The sequence below is a fragment of the Triplophysa dalaica genome, chromosome 22 (genome assembly GCF_015846415.1).
Source record: "Triplophysa dalaica isolate WHDGS20190420 chromosome 22, ASM1584641v1, whole genome shotgun sequence".
In the NCBI taxonomy this organism is placed as follows: Eukaryota; Metazoa; Chordata; class Actinopteri; order Cypriniformes; family Nemacheilidae; genus Triplophysa; species Triplophysa dalaica.
In genome coordinates, this window is record NC_079563.1 from 14,996,976 (window position 1) to 15,015,009 (window position 18,034).

At 38.7% G+C, this 18,034-nt stretch overlaps 4 protein-coding genes across 9 annotated transcripts; 2 read left to right on the top strand and 2 right to left on the bottom strand.

Annotated features, from left to right (window-relative positions):
* Positions 1-32: 32 nt before the first annotated feature.
* ccna1 (cyclin A1) lies at positions 33-2,245 on the bottom strand. 2 transcript variants are annotated; one of them, XM_056736946.1, is made up of 9 exons: positions 2,041-2,245; positions 1,787-1,942; positions 1,554-1,716; positions 1,363-1,478; positions 1,075-1,298; positions 807-1,011; positions 621-734; positions 334-467; positions 33-259 (listed from the first exon to the last, which is right to left on the bottom strand). In XM_056736946.1, exons 2-9 carry the CDS (start codon positions 1,940-1,942, stop codon positions 208-210), a joined length of 1,164 nt encoding a protein of 387 aa, XP_056592924.1. In that variant the 5' UTR covers positions 2,041-2,245; the 3' UTR covers positions 33-207. The 2 variants fall into 2 exon arrangements, with proteins under 2 accessions (XP_056592924.1, XP_056592925.1); XM_056736947.1 differs by lacking the exon at positions 2,041-2,245 and having other exon boundaries at positions 1,787-1,956.
* A 3,692-nt stretch (positions 2,246-5,937) lies between these two features.
* Positions 5,938-9,593, top strand: LOC130411516 (serine-rich and transmembrane domain-containing protein 1). Of its 2 annotated transcripts, none has more exons than XM_056736182.1 (2): positions 5,938-6,072; positions 9,242-9,593. In XM_056736182.1, the coding sequence occupies exons 1-2, from the start codon at positions 5,987-5,989 to the stop codon at positions 9,591-9,593; spliced, it is 438 nt and encodes a 145-aa protein (XP_056592160.1). In that variant the 5' UTR covers positions 5,938-5,986. The 2 variants fall into 2 exon arrangements, with proteins under 2 accessions (XP_056592160.1, XP_056592159.1); XM_056736181.1 differs by having other exon boundaries at positions 5,945-6,072; positions 9,239-9,593.
* Positions 9,594-10,305: 712 nt separating this feature from the next.
* On the top strand, positions 10,306-11,888 carry rfxap (regulatory factor X-associated protein). Its single transcript, XM_056736180.1, has 3 exons — positions 10,306-10,899; positions 11,130-11,240; positions 11,376-11,888. Exons 1-3 carry the CDS (start codon positions 10,537-10,539, stop codon positions 11,469-11,471), a joined length of 570 nt encoding a protein of 189 aa, XP_056592158.1. The 5' UTR covers positions 10,306-10,536; the 3' UTR covers positions 11,472-11,888.
* A 381-nt stretch (positions 11,889-12,269) lies between these two features.
* Positions 12,270-17,842, bottom strand: smad9 (SMAD family member 9). 4 transcript variants are annotated; one of them, XM_056736178.1, is made up of 6 exons: positions 16,348-17,829; positions 16,006-16,263; positions 15,465-15,575; positions 14,439-14,660; positions 13,232-13,488; positions 12,270-12,821 (listed from the first exon to the last, which is right to left on the bottom strand). In XM_056736178.1, the coding sequence occupies exons 1-6, from the start codon at positions 16,757-16,759 to the stop codon at positions 12,678-12,680; spliced, it is 1,404 nt and encodes a 467-aa protein (XP_056592156.1). In that variant the 5' UTR covers positions 16,760-17,829; the 3' UTR covers positions 12,270-12,677. The 4 variants fall into 4 exon arrangements, with proteins under 4 accessions (XP_056592156.1, XP_056592154.1, XP_056592153.1 ...); XM_056736176.1 differs by having other exon boundaries at positions 12,684-13,488; positions 16,348-16,793; positions 16,910-17,842; XM_056736175.1 differs by having other exon boundaries at positions 12,684-13,488; positions 16,348-17,842.
* Positions 17,843-18,034: the final 192 nt, after the last annotated feature.

The following is an 18,034-nucleotide window of genomic DNA, read 5'->3' on the forward strand; positions in this document are numbered from 1 at the left end:
TAATTGAAACGCACAAGTGCAAAGTTCGCAAGCTGGACTTAAAACAAGTCACCATTTTATTGGTCACTTTGGAGTTAAAATAAGCCTATGATAAAAATCACATTTTAAGTTTAAAAACATTTAAAAAACAAGTTTCCATATAGTATTTACAAGAGAATTAAGCGCTGCAGTCATTTCATTGGCCTTGATGTGGTCACGGTCCAAACACTAAGGTAGTGGCAAAACCCCCACAGGTTTGAGCAAGGACACTCCACAGTACCTAAAAACACAAGTTCTCAGCAATCTTTAAAAAACACAAATGTTGTTTTTATATAACAAGGGGGGCTTTCTTACTTTGAGCTCTTGAACTTCTCCTGGATTGCTCTCTGGGGTCGACTCGCTGCACTTATATGCAGCTTGTGAAGCTCTTTCAAACAAGGGCCAATGACAGTCAGAGAGTAACCGGTGAATGCATACAAGTTCTCAGGCTGTCAACAAACAAGACCAGATTTAGGAGAGGCTTGCATCCACAGCCTAGAAGGCATTTTCATTTTTTTTTTAAAGGCGCACTCAACTCATCTAGCATTAGAGTCAATTGGTCCTGCAAAATAAATGAAGTCAGGGAAAGGTTGATAACTCACCCACAGAGCCCCATTTAAGGTGTAGTTGGCCAGACAATATGCTGCAGCAGCAATCTTGGATGGTAGATACTGCACAAAAGGATCCACCTCAAGCAGACTCAACTCTGAAAGATACTACAGGGCAGAGAAACAGAAAAATCAATATCCAATTCAGCAAGAAAGTAGAACCTCACACTCAAGTCTCACCAAAGCCAGGTTGGTAGTCCTGGCACAGATATGCTCTTCCAAGGTGTACTGCATCAATAACTGTAAAACGGTGGGTGCAGTCATGTCAAAGGCAAGCACTCGGAGCAGGTGCTGCTCCATTCGAAGCACCTGTTTCTTTGTGTAGGTATCATCAGTGATGTAGACAAACTCCGCCAATTCCGGAGGATACACCTCTTCGTATTTTCTAATGAGAAATACAATTTTAAACATGTAAATACAAAGAAAATGAAGATGGCGCACCACTTACGCAGCCAGGAGTATAGCAGCCGTTCCCACAAGCTGCAGTTTTCCTCGTAGCACAGACATGCACGAGAGAAAGCGGTCCAGGTAATTCACAGCCAGGAAGAGAGTCTCTGAGCACAGTTTGTATTCTTCACCCACTTCAACCAGCCAGTCAACAAGGATAACCCTCATGCAGTTGGTTATGTCTGGCTGTTTTCTCATGTAGCTGGGCTTTGGCCTGTATTTAATCTGGGGAACACAGCAGGTTACAGACCTGAAAAACACATAACAATAGGCAAACTTAAAAGCTCACTTCGCATTCACGGAGGTATCGATGGATGTCCTCAGCATATTCTGGGACACACAAGATATCGTGCGACGTTGCATCATCTTCTGGCACCAACTGCATAGAAGCATCCATGCACGAACCTAAACGTCATTTTTAGGAACATTTTAAAACACGTTTTCAGGCAAACCATGAATTTAAACATTTCAGTGCCATACCTGAGCCAACGTCATTCACAGCATCATCTAGCAGAAGAAGCTCAGAGTCCAACAGGAACGACGCCGGTTGTTCGCTGGACTGCGCAGTGACAGACTCGTGGACGTCAACACAGGTGTTATGGAGAGGAATGTCATGAAAAGCGGTGTCATATTTGGACGAAACCTTAAAAAGATATACAAACTGTCACGTTTCTAGGCAGTAACGATGAGAAATCCAAATTTCAGAAACGAACCTCCCCAAATACTCGATTATGCTGATCATTCTCACTCAAAAGGCCAAGTACAACTCTTTGGCCGGGCTTGTGAGCGTGCATGCCATCCACTTTCCCCAAACCCATGTGTTCCTGATTGTTACGTCTGGAAAGAGGAGCGAGGCTTCGGGAACTCATCTTGAAAAGGAGAAGTCAAAATAACACCACATTAAAAAGTCATTTTTCACTATTGAGAACTCGACCCATACTACGAATACGATGAAACCCCGACAAACCTTTTTGCGCTAAAAGGAGTTGAATAGGAAAATCAAAGTGCTTTGACCTCAAGTCTCACCTTAACCTTTTTATACGTGCACGTCAACGTTCATGATCAATCAACGTAAAACATTAACACGTTTGAACTCAATTAAGATCGGTTGCTTAACGAGCCATCGCAAATTAACGATAATGACGCTCAGGTGTGCTCGACTGCATGCGGCGCTGCGCAGACGGACGGGCTGTGACATCAAAGTACCGCAAAAGCAGAGATTTTTTTGCTTTCGAATAACTCTCGTGATACATTTATGTCAAACGCCGATCGATTAGTCTGCGCAGCGCCGAGCAAACGCACATTTAAGTCACGTGACAGTATGGCCATTATTTGCATAATGAGAACGCATTTTTGCAGTTCACTGGTGCAATAAATGACTTTTAAAGTCTTTTGATTAAGAGGAGGTAATACAGTCTGTCTATATAATTATTATACAATAATTAGAACATGTTTTAAAAGACAAAGCGTACACTGCATGAATTTTTTGTTTGACTTTTACTGTAAACTACCCAACTTCACAGTTTATAGCTGTGCATGTGTTGCTCAAAATTCCATAATGTTTATCATCAGTAGCTTTCAATTAAATCTGACTCCCAGCAAGACTGAAAATGGACTGGACGATAACTGCGAGTTCTCTGACCAAGGGTCTTTCAACAGTGTAGATTCTCTGCAGATGACACGCTAGAAATCCAGTTCAAAATCATTACATTGAAAATGCAGCATAGCTCAATTACTTCAACAGTGCGAGTAGAAACATCTCAATTCAAGATTCAAGGACATATTTTGTCCTTCTGACATGAATCGTTTTTTTACAGGAAAGAAAGAAACGTTAAAAACTTACAACAAAAGCAGAATGTTTGGCATTGACCGCCTTACAGTCCCCATTCACTTTGTTGCATTTGCCTACAATGAAAGTAAATGGTGACCCAAGCTGCCAATCCATAACATCTTATTTACAGAATAAAGGAATGATTAGGTTTCGCATCAATTGTTAAGGTTTATTCATGAGAACAAACTGTCTGGAACTGATGAATTCTCTCCGTACCGTTCCTAACACTGTGTTTTTCTCCTACATCAGTAATAGAATCCTGACAGACAGCAAGACTGCGGCTGCTCATTGAGATCTGAAATCTGATATTGTGGCTTTAAGCAAACCTCTAGATATGATACAGAAAAAACAGAGCTGGAGATTAATAATGTGTACTATTGTGAGGGATTCTATACATTTATAAGGGATTATTCTTCTTAAGTAAACCCATAACTATGATTTCAACATGAGGAAGGGTTCAGAAAATGTGCTGTTCCATGAGTTCTGTGGTTCTTCTAATGAATGTTGTGATCTCAGAAAGGGTCAAAAATCACCCTGAAACAATGTTAATGTCGTTTGATAATTTATGACATTAATTGTTCTGGAAGGTTGTAACTATACATTTCAGAAGGGCTCTATGAGGTAGATTGAATTGGACCCTTGCCATTCCATTACCTTGATGTATTGCAGCTGACAATCTGCAGGCAGCTGCAGTATAGCAATATATTTCCACTTCTCATATGCTGTAAACTGTCAATGGCAAGTTTTCTGTGGTGTAAAGATAGTGCAGAACAAAATATGTGATGGAGCTTAATGTAGTAAAATAAGACAAATGGGTGATTAAATAAATCACCAACTGATTCGAATAGGAGACATTTTAAATCTTCTTGAATTAATTTTCACTTAATCTCTTAAAATAGTTTCAAATATATATATATATATATATATATATATATATATATATGAGAGAGAGAGAGAGAAAGAAAGAAAGAAAGAGAGAGAAGAGAGAGAGAGAGAAGAGAGAGAGAGAGAAGAGAGAGAGCAATATTCCTTGCAATACAGATAATCGTGATGAAGCATGTGATGCATCAATGCTTTCGTCAGCAAAGTAAATTATATGATGTCATAAATTTAAACCCAATGACATAATAAGAACAATTATATTGAATTATGGGTAAGGGTCGAACACAATTACCCCTTAGTGGATTTAATCTAACATCATACTTATTATAGAAATGGCCTCTGCAGATCTGTTGACTGTAGTGGTCAGGACTCATCAGAGGTTGAAATAAATTGGAACTATTACGTCAATAAACTATTGCTTAAAGGGACAGTTCACCCAAAAAATTCTGTCATAATTTTTGCATCCTTATGTCATTCCAAAAAATTGTATGACTCTTTCCACTGTGGAATACAAAAGAAGATATTGAAAAGTCTATGTGGCTTTTTGTGTCCATACAATGGAAGTCAATGGGGACCTGTGTTGTTAGGTTACCAACATTCTTCAAAATATCTTGTTTTTTTTTCTAGCCGAAGAAAGTCATACAGGTTTGAAATGACATGAGTGTAAGTTAATTTTGGGGTGCTTTATCCCTTTAATTCATGCCTTAAATGTTTAAAATGTTCATGCCTGTGGTATGATAGAATTCAAGTTGTCAGAGACACACGGACCTTTGAGACTTGCATTATTATTCAAAGAGCATCATCTCAGCGGGGAAAAAACTGGAAAAGGAAAATAGAAGAAGAATTCGCTCTCCATGGAGTGCTACTCTGACATGCTCCGCTCTGTAAACCTCCCCATAGCGTTCAGAGTATTGCACAGGATAATCCTGATTGACATGTTGCCTTTTTCTGCCACAAAGCTTCTTTGAACATGACATTTTTTGTCAAAATCACTAGAGCAGGCTGCGGGTAAACGCGCGATTCATTATCAATGCAACCCTTTCCCCTGCAGTAAGAACTCAGTCTAATCAAAACGGTTCAGGCTGCTCATGAGTCGACCGGCATGCGTTAAAATCTGACCCACTTGCATGCCGTGGGCCAAGACAAACCAAAGCTGGGCTGAATCGCTTGCATCAAGGGAATAAACCTTTACCGATTTATGCGGTTTTATGGATTAGAAGAAAAATCAACAAAGGCGGTGTTGTTATCAAAATCCAGCAGAATTCACTCATGCGCCTCAGCACAAGAGCAATTATGAAGGCCCAAAGGACAGATTCGTGCACAGCAGGGTTCAAGAACGGTATACGTTCCCAACGGGTCTTTGAGATGATACTGGAGTATCGCCGATATACTGTATGTCTGGGAGACTGTCCTCTTTCTACCTGTCTTTGTAAATTTTATGAGACATGGGAATATTCTGATGAATCTGTTGGACAGGAGAGGCTGTTAAATAGGAATTTGTAATGAATGGAGTCTGCAAAAAACAATAATTCATTTGAACTCAAACAAACTTCATACTACAAAACAATAATAGACCAGACAGCGATTGTTTGGTTTACGGCCATCCAGAATCTAAAGGAGATTGCATTTTTCAGCGCACAGAACTGAGAAGATAAGACATTCCCAGAAGGCACAATGATTCTGTCCTATTGACATGCATAGCTCTGCCCCACCGCTCGCATCCAAAGCTCCATGCATGTGCCAGCCTGCTCCACAGTCTCTGTAGAGAGACATGTCGAAACTGAGATAACACATGACAAGATTTTATCATTGTGACACACAACAAGATCGCCAATGTTTCGCCAACTGTGTTATTGATAAAATCAGTAGGCTACTTTTTTCATATTTGCAATTGAACAAGTGATGTAAGTGTGTTTATATATAAAAATGCAGAAAACATGATTATTTCTGGATAAATCTTTTGTCAATTCAATTTCAGCCCTCACGTCTGATTTACAAAGCAGACCAGTCAGATATGACACAATGCACCCTGTGTGGCTAAAGGTCTCACTGAGAGCTCATATTATAAAGACCTGGTGTTTCATCTGAAGAATAAAGCCTGATGTTTGCAGCGTGGGAGGTCCTTCCTCTTTTGATGCTGATGAGGGTTGTGATTAGTTTTGTCAGATATATGAATGACTGAGCGCGGCATCAAGAATCCATGCTCGGATTGGACTGTGGTCAGACATATCGAGAGCGATCTCCTTTTGTTCCCGGTGTCAAAAATGTCATCATCTGCACGACAAGGTAATATCACAAAGGTATTGAAATGCTAATTATAGTCATTAAAACGTAGCTGAATGTGTCAGCTTTTGAGTGTTCTTCACAACCTCAAACATGTTTTTCTCTTTTATTGAAACGTACATCAAGAACGATCTGCAAGTAAAGAAAGGTAAAATACGTCAATTGAGATGACAGAGAGGAGCGAGAAAGTGAGAGAGAGAGCTGATAGGAATGAAATGGAGAAAAGAAGGAGGGGTAATTTCGAGTACAACAGCTGGACAGTCGATATCAAGCCCACTGTTGAGACTCGGTGCACCAGACCGAACACATTCAGAGATCTTTTTCTTTCACTCTCACTCTCAATACAGACAAGAGTGGCATTTGTGCGTGTTTTTTAGTTTAGAAAAGAAATTGAGGAATTCACAGCAGAACCATGAGATGAGAGCGATGGATCGCTGTGTGGTTTAGTATGACGACACTCTTCTGCATAAGAAAGGTCAGTAGTTATTTTATCTATGTAGACAAAATTATGAGTAATTGCTGTATTTTAGATTATTGCCTGGGCTGTGTTTTGTGCCTTAAATGAAATGACTATTGAGTGTTTTTTTATTTGAATGTTAAAGAGCTAAACTCTGAGTAGTCTTAAAAAACTGATATGGAGTAATTCTGGGTAACTGTTTTAAAAAAGATATCTTTGCTAAATTGTTTTACAATATGTCATGACATAAATGTACACCAATATTTTAAACACACTCATTACAACATAAACAGCCAAACAGTTTACGAATAGAAATGAATAAGATAAATAAATTAATAATTAAAATGTGATTAATTAAATCTCCCCAGGAAAAAAATGTCATTGTGTAGTACTGATTTCAAAACAGTGTAGCCTATTGTGCATTATATGTAAAGATCATTTTGTAATAAGTGACACTCATTACACCCCAAACCCTTTTAAGCTCAACTATTTTATATTAAATGATTGAAATAGGATTTATCCATTTCTTGAGATAAACCATAACCGCACGACTGATTTCAAAAAAGGTACCTTACAAAGAAATCCTCTGATAATACGTTATGGCAAGCAGTCATATAAATATCTCCGACACACATTTGTGTCATCAGACAGACAATCCGATCAGTGACAAATGTCTCTCTCTCTTTCTCTCTGCCTGACTCTCCATCATCTCTTCAACCCCCACTCCCCTCATACATTCACATCCTCTGTGGTACCCTTTGTTTGAGTGTCATTTTCTTAATGGCTACATTCCAGTTCTACAAGCTTGCCTGTAATGAAGTCTATAAACAGAGATTACAGAGGAGACTGAAATTACTCATTGAACTCCTCTTGGAACTGGAAAAGTATGGGGGTGCACCATTGAGAGACAGGCGAATCACAGGAGTAAACAAATGAAGTACATTTCCTCAGGGGTTCATATCACACTATTGAAAAAGCTGTTGGGGGGTAACATTAAAGGTAGAGTTAACTTAGGTGCTGGTTGGATTTGTAGCAGAGCTGACTGTTGATTGAAGAAAACAGCGGAAAATAAGATTGATAACTCTGTGCTTCAGTTTTACCTTTTGTGCTGAAGGGTTTTGTGCCCTTTACATGACTCAGACAGAAAGGAATTCATTCCTTTTATAATGAACTCTAACCACAGGCTCTCTGGGCCCACTTTGGCTCGGACGTTTTCATCCCACACAAAAGTGCTTCAGTAACCAAAAAAATCCACCAAACAAACAAATCGCAAGCTTTGTGTTATGAGGTGGATGACAACATTCTTAAAATACTTCTGGATTGTGTAAAATCTGTGTTCAATATTAGGAATTCTCGGAAATCAAAAACGATATACCATAATAATACTGAATCCATAATAGCATCCCAGCAAATACAGAATGTGCCCTTAAGTTGGTACTTAATTCCTGGTTACTTATTTTTTGGAATCAAATAATAATGTCCCTTAAATTAATCTAAAAATAATGTTTTATTTCGTTAACATTACAAGAAAACCCTGTACAAATATTTGAGGAACCAAACATTGTTAGCTGGGTTGCATACTATTAATAAAAATGAAAATGTAAATTAGATTCTTCAATCAACCTGTTGTGATTGAAAGCAATGATGCATAATAAAAAGAAGACGCATATGGCACACTGAGATCAGATTGCAGACAGGCAGCTCATTTATACACTGATCCGCATATGACTCGTGAGGTCTCTTATGAATTGACAGCAAAATGAAAAAGATGCCCGCACACCTGAGGTGACCTCGGCTAAATTATGTTCGTCTCAGGGGAAATATGTGAGAGCTAAATGTGAATCATGTAACATTGCCTGTCAAATAAAACAGCTTGTAAATATGAAAAACTTTCCTGCTAAAAGCTGGAAGTGTAAGAGACAGAAAAAAACAACGTCAGATGTGAATACGGAAAAACAGATTGGTACAATTTTTGTGTTCCGGTTTGATAGTGACAGCCTGTCAAACAAAAGATTCAGCCTTTTTGAATTCAAAAAGCCGTGACATTTTCCCACTCAAGTGCCATTCAATCTATTATTTATGAGTTGAGTATGCAGCCAGCGTAAACAACAGTGTGACCTTCAGTGTGGACCACTGAGCCAGTGTGACCACCCCAAAGTCCTAATGGACCAGCCGTGGCCCTATAACAACACCCACCAGTTTATGAGTCTACTGATACACATGTTGCTTGGATACAAAAAGCATAATTAAATGTGATTATCATCCTCTTCACATCCAATCTGAAGTATTTAAGTGTTCTGGTTGTTGTTGTTGTTTTATTAAACGATAACAGAATTCATCAAAGAGAGAGAGAGGGAGGAAACATATTCTGTGTGCCATGAACTCTAGTGGCCAGACAAATATGATATTGACTTGGAATTGAGTTTCATACCAGAATTTGACTGCAGTTTAGAATAGAAATATTACTTCAAAACACTCCAAGGGATCAATAAATACATATGAAAATAAAATTTGGTATTTATGCACTCATAAATAATTATTTTCAACTAACACTCTAAATATGAATGAATATATATATATATATATATATATATATATAATGTAATAAAAATAATAAAATAGAGATTTTTAACTGAGTATATACTATGTGCAGTGTTATACAATACCATGGAATATATAACTGTATTATATATCTAAACTGTCTCTACCCAGTAGATTTCCAAATCCTTCAGAGATGTCTGGTATTGATGGATCGGTGGATGAGATAAACGGCACAGAGGTTAACAGTGAGAGTTTCCTGAGGTTCAGCCCTACAACCGTTTCTACAGGCGCGGCCACTGTCTCATATAGCCGGACTGCGAATGTGTATGTCTACATCTCCATCTTCCTGAGCCTCCTGCTCTTCCTGCTTAGCCTGTTAATCATTGCTCTGCACAGGCTGAAGAACATCATTTCTTCCAGTTCTACATACCCGGAATGCAGCAGTGAAGCAGGGAGCTCCTTCACTAACATGGAGATCTGCAGCATTTCCTCACAGAGATCAACCGTGTCATCACTGTCCTGCTGAAAGACAGACAGACAGCTTGAGAGAGAGAGAGAGAGAGAGAGAGAGAGAGAGAGAGAGAGAGAGAGAGAGAGAATCGAACTCATCTGTGAATTTATATGATTTTTTTATTCTTAAAAAAGTATTTTAGAGGTACAAAAATATGTATCATTCCTATGTGTTAACAGTATTTAATTTAATGTTTTAAAAGGCCAATAAATAATTTAGTAAACATTCCATTTAACATGCACCCACAGATTTTTTTTTGTTTAAATGGTAACTCCTTATATTCTGTTAATGGTAAAAATAAACTGTCAATAAAATCATAATTAAGTTGTCCACGTTCAGGATGTGTGCCCTGCGATGGGTTGGCACTCCATCCAGGGTGTATCCTGCCTTGATGCCCGATGACTCCTGAGATAGGCGCAGGCTCCCCGTGACCCGAGGTAGTTCGGATAAGCGGTAGAAAATGGATGGATGGACGTTCAGGATGATGATCTCCGAAGTAAGAGCCCTTAAATCTCCTAAATGCGCTCTTTCTCCACGTTTTCTTAATGTATAGATAACCTAAGGCTGATATATTTATTCTAGAAGCAAAACTATATATATTTTTCAAATTCAATACAACTTACTGTGTGTGAAGTAAGTTGTGCCGTTGTGTGGAGCCACTAGAAGGCGCCACATGATCTGATCCAACAGTGGAGTGTTGTCTTTCCTCGGTGGCCATCATCACAGCGTCATTTTTACGCATAGTGGCTAGACAGTGGTCCTTCAGGGATCGCATCCTAAATGTTTATCCTTTAATCCAATGCGCTGTGCCGGCTTTTTTTTAACATATTTAACGTTTTTAATTCAACTTAATACTAGATAAATGTGTGGGTTCACAAACAGATCTGATCGTTGCCTGAGTGAAAACAAACAATAACAAAGCGCATGACAGTTTGGGATATTACTGTAAACGGTCACGATGAGCGACAGCGTTTACTCTTCGGGAAAGGACGGTCAAGCCCCCGCACCCGCGGAGAGCAGCACAACCACGCCGTCAGACCCGGAGAACTTACTGTACGACGCTGACGACCCCGGCGACGAGAGCGACGCGCTGGACGCCAGAGACGGCGCGGGCAGCCCGGAAGAGCTCAACGACGACGATACGTCCGGAGAGAGCGAGAGTGTGCCGAAGACCTGCACCTATGACGGCTGCACGGAGACCACCACACAGGTGGCCAAAGCCAGGAAACCGTGGATGTGTAAAAAGCACCGCAACAAAATGTACAAAGACAAATATAAGAAGAAGAAAAGCGACCAGGCCATGTCGTCTGGAAAATTAGAAGTAAGACATTTGTGGACAAGCCGTTTGGTTTGGAATAATACATCTTTATTATTTAATGTTTAAGTTATAACCAAACTAAGAAACTATCAACATATACAGTACTTTTAGATCTGATACGTTTTGTGTTTGTCTTCATTTCATTCCTTGTTTTTTGGTTCTTTTTATTATTTACTCGCACATCTAATTTAAATTAAAATTAATTGCTGTTTGCATCTTAAATGGTTTTCTAGGAGGGTTCGGAGGAGAGGCCTGTCTCAGTTACTAAGCAACGGCTGGGTACCATTGGAGACAGACCAGCAAGACCTTCCCTCATTGAGCAGGTGTTGAATCAAAAGAGGCTGGTAAGTCAACCATACTTTCTTTTTTTGCCTATAGTAACTGGTTTTATTGTATCTTGTTTTCACGTGTACATTATTATGAGTAGCTTTTTCTTTTTGTCATTTTAATTTACCCATTTCCGTTGTTCTTGGCTGTAGTCTCTGCTGAGGAGCCCAGAAGTTATCAGCTTTTTACAGCAGCAACAACGTTTGCTGACCACACAGAACCGCACGCAAACCCAGCACAACTACTGAAGAGGATTAAATGCGATCATGTTTTACAAACATTTCAAACAGGGAATATTGTGTTTTGAAATGGGGACTGTCAGCATCTGTGACCTGCACCGTCATTAGATGGTGTGGAGAACATCAGCCCTGCAGCCTGGAAACTTGGATATTTTCTGAATGATCTGATTGATCTTAAGTACTTGTCTCATCATGAAGCTGTTGATATCAGCAAACAAATAATCAGCTAAATCTACCGTATGTCAAATGTATTTAAACGGCCATTCTGTTGTGCTTCATATAGTGTATTTTAACTTGTCTTTAAAATGATGAAAAAATAAAGCTGCAGCTGTAGAAATCAATAAATGATTGGAAGAATTCAGTTTTTATTTGTATTTGATTGGAACGCTTTTATAACTTTCATTAAAAAGCCATTGACAAACATTATTTAATGCGTAACAGATAAGTTATTAATGTACATCCAAATGTGAGTGTATATATATATTTTTTACAGTATTTCTAAATTGAGGTCTCCATTATTATTAATGGAAGTTACTAACAGTGTTTTTTTGTATTGCTGAAAAACAGCATATACACATATTTTGTTGAATGATCTTTATTACTATTTTAAAGATGAGGAAAGCTTGAATTGAAAAAAAGTGATCAAATAAAGATTTTATTGATCTTTTGTAAAATGCTAACCTGCTCTTTTCAGTTTTATAATCATCCATACCAATTAAATACTTTATTTTAGATTTTAAGCTTTTATTTAAAAAAAACTTTATCTTTTGGTATATGCATTTGTCACAAAAACACAACAGGCAGAAATAGGAGGAAACCTTTATATTACAAAAACAAAAAAGCAAGTTAAACTGAATAACACTTAGAGTAGGCACGTATGAGCCGGACAAACATCATTGAAATGAATACCTGTCTACTTACACATTTTCTTTGGCTTCTTTTTAGTAAGATGCTATCTGAATTTGTCTGTTACACGTACTGTGAAGCAGAAATCTTGTTTTTGTTAAAACACTTATCTAACCACACAATTGTTTTTTTAACAGCATGTTACCATGCAAACCTCCTGGCTGATCCTACCTGTACTTCTAAAATCCATTGAAATGACAGATATTTTCAAGATAAAGAGAATTATGTGTGCCTTTGTATTTATATAAGTCCTTTGGAGACTATTTGTCCTGTTCCTCTGGATAGGTGGCCATGAATGCATCTAATGCATTAGGACACAGAAGAAATAGGATTGTGTGGTGATCCCATTTGGGTCAGAACCTTGTCTAGCCATTGCAGCGGTCCATGTAGGTGGATTTCTATCCAGCAGGGGGTGCTGGTGACATCCTGACGGTGATATTCTGCTCCCCATCCCTGAAAAAAATATATTATTTATTCCCAGAATTCCTTGAAAAATCATCTTTGAAATGCTACATTGTAGTAGACGGTTGCCAGTGTTGCACTGCTATACCCTTTCTAATGTTTTCTAAATTCTGTGTGGATGCTATGGCATTGCTAAGCGCTAGCACATAGCTCCTGGAAACTGTAAATTGTAAAAAAAAAAATAGGTTAAACCCATAAATAACACATCTGTACATAATCAAATTATATGTCGTTTTGTTGTCTACATATCTTTCACTTTTTAATGTATATTTGCAATATGTTTGCACCCTGTGTACACTTCCTTCTGAACTAAGCTCCTGTCGCCAGGTCATATTCCTTGTGTGTGTGAACATACTTGGCAATAAAGCTCCTTCTAAATGCAAGCAGCACATAGTCTTTACCTTGACAAAACTCATCCTGATTGTGCACATCTTGGTGAGCTCATAAACCACCTCGAAGCCGTGATTTACTGACTGTGACAGCAGCTGCGCAAACAGCTGGTTGTTGAAGATCTTGAGGCTGCACCCGCTCGGGATCTTGCAGACGGTGGTGGCATGAAAACCATGCTGGTAGTTACAGTTCCGACTTTGTACAAAAATACTGCTGTCACTGAGACACTCCGCGTACACCTCACCTCCGACATAATACAGGTGCACACCTGAAACCAAGCCAGAAAAACGTAAAAATGTGTAGAAATATTTGTTTTCTTTTATTATGTTACTATATTCATTTTTTATGTATATTTACATTTACATTTAGTAATTTAGCAGACGCTTTTATCAAAAGCGTCTTACAGGTGGGGTAAGCAATAGAAGCAATTGGGACAGCATAAGTACAAAAGCATAAGTGCAATTAATAAAAAGAAGACATCTCATACAACCTAACACAGTATACAGAGCAAAGTTAGAGAGTTTTTTGACTTCACAGGTCCACAGAATAATACAAATTAGGTATTATAAAAGTTCTGAAATTATTATTATAAGAGTGGCTTTTGTGGAAAAAAAATTCGCCAGAACCACAAAGTTCCCAGACAATCGTAATACAACCTCTGAACAAACACTGGAATTAATATAGAAAATTTGAGTTATGTCATTGCTTAATTCTCAACAGTCAACATGTTTATTACATGCCAAGTGGAAACCTTAAAATAATAATTCTCCAAAACAGTCCTGGTCTGGATTATGCCGTTGTTCTTGGCATTGTTCCCTACATAATCTCTCACACAAGTAGATGGACCTCAAATTTGGCCTCTGTCCAGCTCTGTCCTGTGTGTGTGTGCTCTTACATACTTCCCGGTCACTGTTATAACCTAAGGCAACACTTAATGTCTTTCCAACATTGGCACAGAGACGCTGATCCTACACCCTTAGTAAAGCTAACATTTGGATAGTGTTGACCCACTCTCCGGTCTTCTAAAGTGCAGCGTTGATTGACCAACACTAACTGCCGGCAAAAAACGCGTCTAGCTGTCTTTTCACTTTCTCTCAGGATTGTAATAACATTTGAAAAGCCTAAAGAAGGACTACACTGGGTGTTCTGTGGATTTCACATCCAACATAAAATACAAAAACAAAACAATCAAAGTAGGAAAATAAACGCTAAACTAACCTTTTCCTATGTGTCTGCGGGTGTGTTCGATGGTGGAGTTTCGGTTGACGTTGGATAATAATCCAAGACAGAATCGATTCTTGTTGTTGGAGGGGTCTGTGAAGCCATCCACGAGCATACTTCTGGAGGAGGCATGGAACGTCTCGCCCACCCGATTGTTCAGTTCGTAATATGCCACCGAGCACCAATACTCTGGTTCTTCATAACACACTGGCCTCAAATCTGATACAGCAAAACATCATAGTACCATTCATGAAATAGCATTCCAGGTAAATACATATTCACAATAAATGATACCAAAAGAGAATCCCAATCATTATAATTAATCACATTTATATTAAACCCTTATTTCTATTTACCTTTGCTACCTATGTATACTTCAATCAAATAAGTGAAAGTATTCAATGATTAGATCCGTCCAAAAGTTTGACTGGCACTTCACAAAGTTTATGTTTTAAGTATGTAAAGCTGTGGAAAAATTAAGATTAAGAGACTATTTCGAAATTTTATTTAATCAGTATTTCTAGATGTGTGTTGTGTCCATTCTAGTCCCGCATCTTTTAAATTTCCACAAATTAAACCTCAGGAGTGACGTAAAGTCATCCAAAAGCAATGTGAAAAACAGACAGCATGACAAGACACATGAAAATTGTGATAAAAAAATAAAACCTTTTTTTTAACTTTCCCTAAATACATGTACAAATATTATTGTTGTAGTGCTTAAAAGTGAATAGGAACTTGTTTTCTTTGTAGTATTTGAGGTCATAAAAACAGCATCTTTTCTGTTATTTTGACCTGTTTTTAATTTTCTGGAAATGAATGCAAAGAGAAACAATATTTTTGTTTGAAATTTGGAAGAAATATTGTTAGTAGTTCACAGAATGAAACAAAAACGAACATTTTTCCTAAACCCATACCTATAAATAGAAAATAAAAAATAATTTGGAGATCTCTTATTTCTTTCCGTGGCTGTATATATTGCACAGTAAGTATATTCTATACATATATAGAGTGCAGGTGTCTTACCTATATGTGGGGCAGACAGAATGAGTTTATGGGAGTTGGCCGGCTCCCCTGGTTTCACGTCTTCTGTAGACGGTGTCTCCATCATACTATAGGGTGGAGGAGGGGTCTCTGCTGATCAACATGGAGACTATCAAGTTGATGTTAAAGTTTGTGTTATGGTTATATACTACTAATTTTGACAAAAGAGCGAAGTTAATTGATATAATTGCTGAAAAGGAAAGTAAACCCAAAAAGAAAAGTTCTAGAATGATTTCCTAATGTCATTCTAACCCTGTATGACCCAAAGGAAGATTTTTTGAAGAACACTGGTAACCAAACAACATCGACCTCCATTGTATGGACACAAAACCACCAAGACATTTCTCAAAATATCTTACTTTTTGTTCCACAGAAGGAAGAGTCATACATGGGTTTTGAACAAGATGAGGATGAATAAAGGATGAAAGAATTTTAATTTTAGGGTAAACTATTCCTTTAAGAAATAGTAAAAAAATAATTGAATGCACATTATTGACTAAAATCAATGACTTTTAAAATGCACCTGTGATTTGGTACGGGCTCCCAGGTTCTGTCCCACTGCCTGGGGAGTTTGGGTAGCTGTGTGTTGTGGGAGACTGGTTTAAAGAGTTGGAAGGGGTTGAAGAAAATGAGCTACATGGATTCGGAGGAAAGGAATCTGGAAAAGTGGCATTCTGGGGCATCATGGGTTCGTTGTGTATGGAGGCATTCCTGAACTTCGCCAACAAACTGTGCTGGGGGTTAAATTCACTGTGACGTGGCACAAGAACTGGCGGCAGCACTGTAAACCAGACACATAAACTTAAGCATTAAATCACAACACAGAAAAAGAAAACAAGATCGTGGTTTGGTAACACATTCATACCTGGTGTCTCCACACGCCGGTAATGATACGGGTTGATACAGATCTCCTTCTGTTTGGAGCCAAATGGAAACTCGCAACAGTCCAGAGCTTTGAGCTCATGGTGGGACTGAAGATCCGGCCAGCGCCACACTCTACAATAGATGACGTGCGGCAGACCTTTCCGATGGGACACCTGGAGCCTTCCGTCCAGGGAGCGTGGAATGGTAACACACTTGCTGGGCTGGCCGGGACAGCTCAGCGCCTTTTCCAGGTCCTCCATGGCTCCCTTTTTCTTCTTGAGCTTCTTCACGAGAGAATCGACAGCCTTTTCCGCCCACTTCTCTTCCTCGTCTCCTTGTTTCCATCCCAATAGTCTTTTCACAGCTGGACTGGTGAAGGAGAACAGAGAGGTGATGGATGTACTGGAGTGCATCGTGGGATGGGGCGACACTGGATTTGTCACAAAGCTTGGGGCACACAAGAGAGATCTGTTTTAAATCACATCCGCTCTGGAAAACAAGAGTCCCAGTTTATTGCTTGACAGCCAAAATAACGCCGGGATTTGGAAGTAAGACCTCCCGACCTTGATGTTTCAGCCAAAGAGTCAGCAGATGAAAGAGTTCTTATCTGGTGAAAGAAACCAAGACGGATGTCAAGACTTTTATTAGTGGACAGAAATAGCCGTAACAAAATAAACACAAGAGCCTAAATAATTTTGGGTGAATCTCGCAAACGCAAGTCCACGTTTCACACCAAAAATCAAAACGACCATAAAGACTTCTACATTGTGATAACGTGTGTAGACAATTCCCCTCAGCTTCTTATGTGATGGAGATTTTTGAGTCATTCTTCCAGTCAACAGGTCCTACTGTAATCTATTCTTTATCACCCCACCTCACCTATTCTTCCTCTCCCTTTCCTGTCAAAGCTTTATGCGGAAAACGATCCGCTAAAAATCAATGCTGTATATGCATCTGAAACAAGAGACTACTGCATCAATCTTTGAACAAACAGAGCAAATAACTCTCATTGAAAATATTCCTGCTTTTTAAACAGAACTCAACACACCCCATCAAACAATTATGTTGAGATTATATTGAAGATCTCAAAGGAAATGTGAATGAATGTCGAATAGGCACAGACAGGCAGATCAATGGAGGGTCTGGTGTGTTCTCAAAGGCAGCGTGCCCTCATGAAACTGGCGTCTGTGAGTCTGAGTGCTGAGATAGACTTAATCATCTAAACTCCCCCGCAAACGCACACATACACATCCTTCACTCCAACTCTCGTTTCTTCTCGTTTTTACTTCTTTAGAATTAAAACTCTACACGTTGCCGTCATTTAAAAGCGTGAACGCATCAGGTAAACAAAACTGTCACTATGTATCGCATTAGGAAGCAGCATCATTACACGACAAGTGTCATAACAATGTTTACTCCGCATCCCAAAACTCTTAAGTACATGAAGCAACAAGTTTAACATAGAGAGCAAGAATAAAGTCAAGAAACACGCCAACAGACACTTGACATACAGCACGTTTTCCCATCATTTACTTTACTTTCATACCTTAAACTTCACTTTAAATATAAATATCTAAATATCAGCAGAATTGTTTATAAACTGTTCTTTCCTTACCTTCCGATGAGTCAAATAACAACACGCGCAGTAGTAGGAGGATAAATCCGCGAAGGCTCGCGCGCTTCAGCCG

Coding starts and splice junctions, on each gene's coding strand:
- LOC130411516 (XM_056736181.1), top strand. CDS start 5,987: ATGCTCGGATTGGACTGTGGTCAGACATATCGAGAGCGATCTCCTTTT. Junction 6,073..9,238: donor GTCATCATCTGCACGACAAG/GTAATATCACAA, acceptor GTCTCTACCCAG/TAGATTTCCAAATCCTTCAG.
- smad9 (XM_056736176.1), bottom strand. CDS start 16,759: ATGCACTCCAGTACATCCATCACCTCTCTGTTCTCCTTCACCAGTCCA. Junction 15,576..16,005: donor GAGCCCGTACCAAATCACAG/GTGCATTTTAAA, acceptor CATGTTGATCAG/CAGAGACCCCTCCTCCACCC. Junction 13,489..14,438: donor CCGCAGACACATAGGAAAAG/GTTAGTTTAGCG, acceptor GCTTGGTTTCAG/GTGTGCACCTGTATTATGTC.
- ccna1 (XM_056736946.1), bottom strand. CDS start 1,942: ATGAGTTCCCGAAGCCTCGCTCCTCTTTCCAGACGTAACAATCAGGAA. Junction 735..806: donor GGACTACCAACCTGGCTTTG/GTGAGACTTGAG, acceptor TCTGCCCTGTAG/TATCTTTCAGAGTTGAGTCT. Junction 260..333: donor GAGAAGTTCAAGAGCTCAAA/GTAAGAAAGCCC, acceptor TTGTGTTTTTAG/GTACTGTGGAGTGTCCTTGC.
- rfxap (XM_056736180.1), top strand. CDS start 10,537: ATGAGCGACAGCGTTTACTCTTCGGGAAAGGACGGTCAAGCCCCCGCA. Junction 10,900..11,129: donor TGTCGTCTGGAAAATTAGAA/GTAAGACATTTG, acceptor ATGGTTTTCTAG/GAGGGTTCGGAGGAGAGGCC. Junction 11,241..11,375: donor TGTTGAATCAAAAGAGGCTG/GTAAGTCAACCA, acceptor TCTTGGCTGTAG/TCTCTGCTGAGGAGCCCAGA.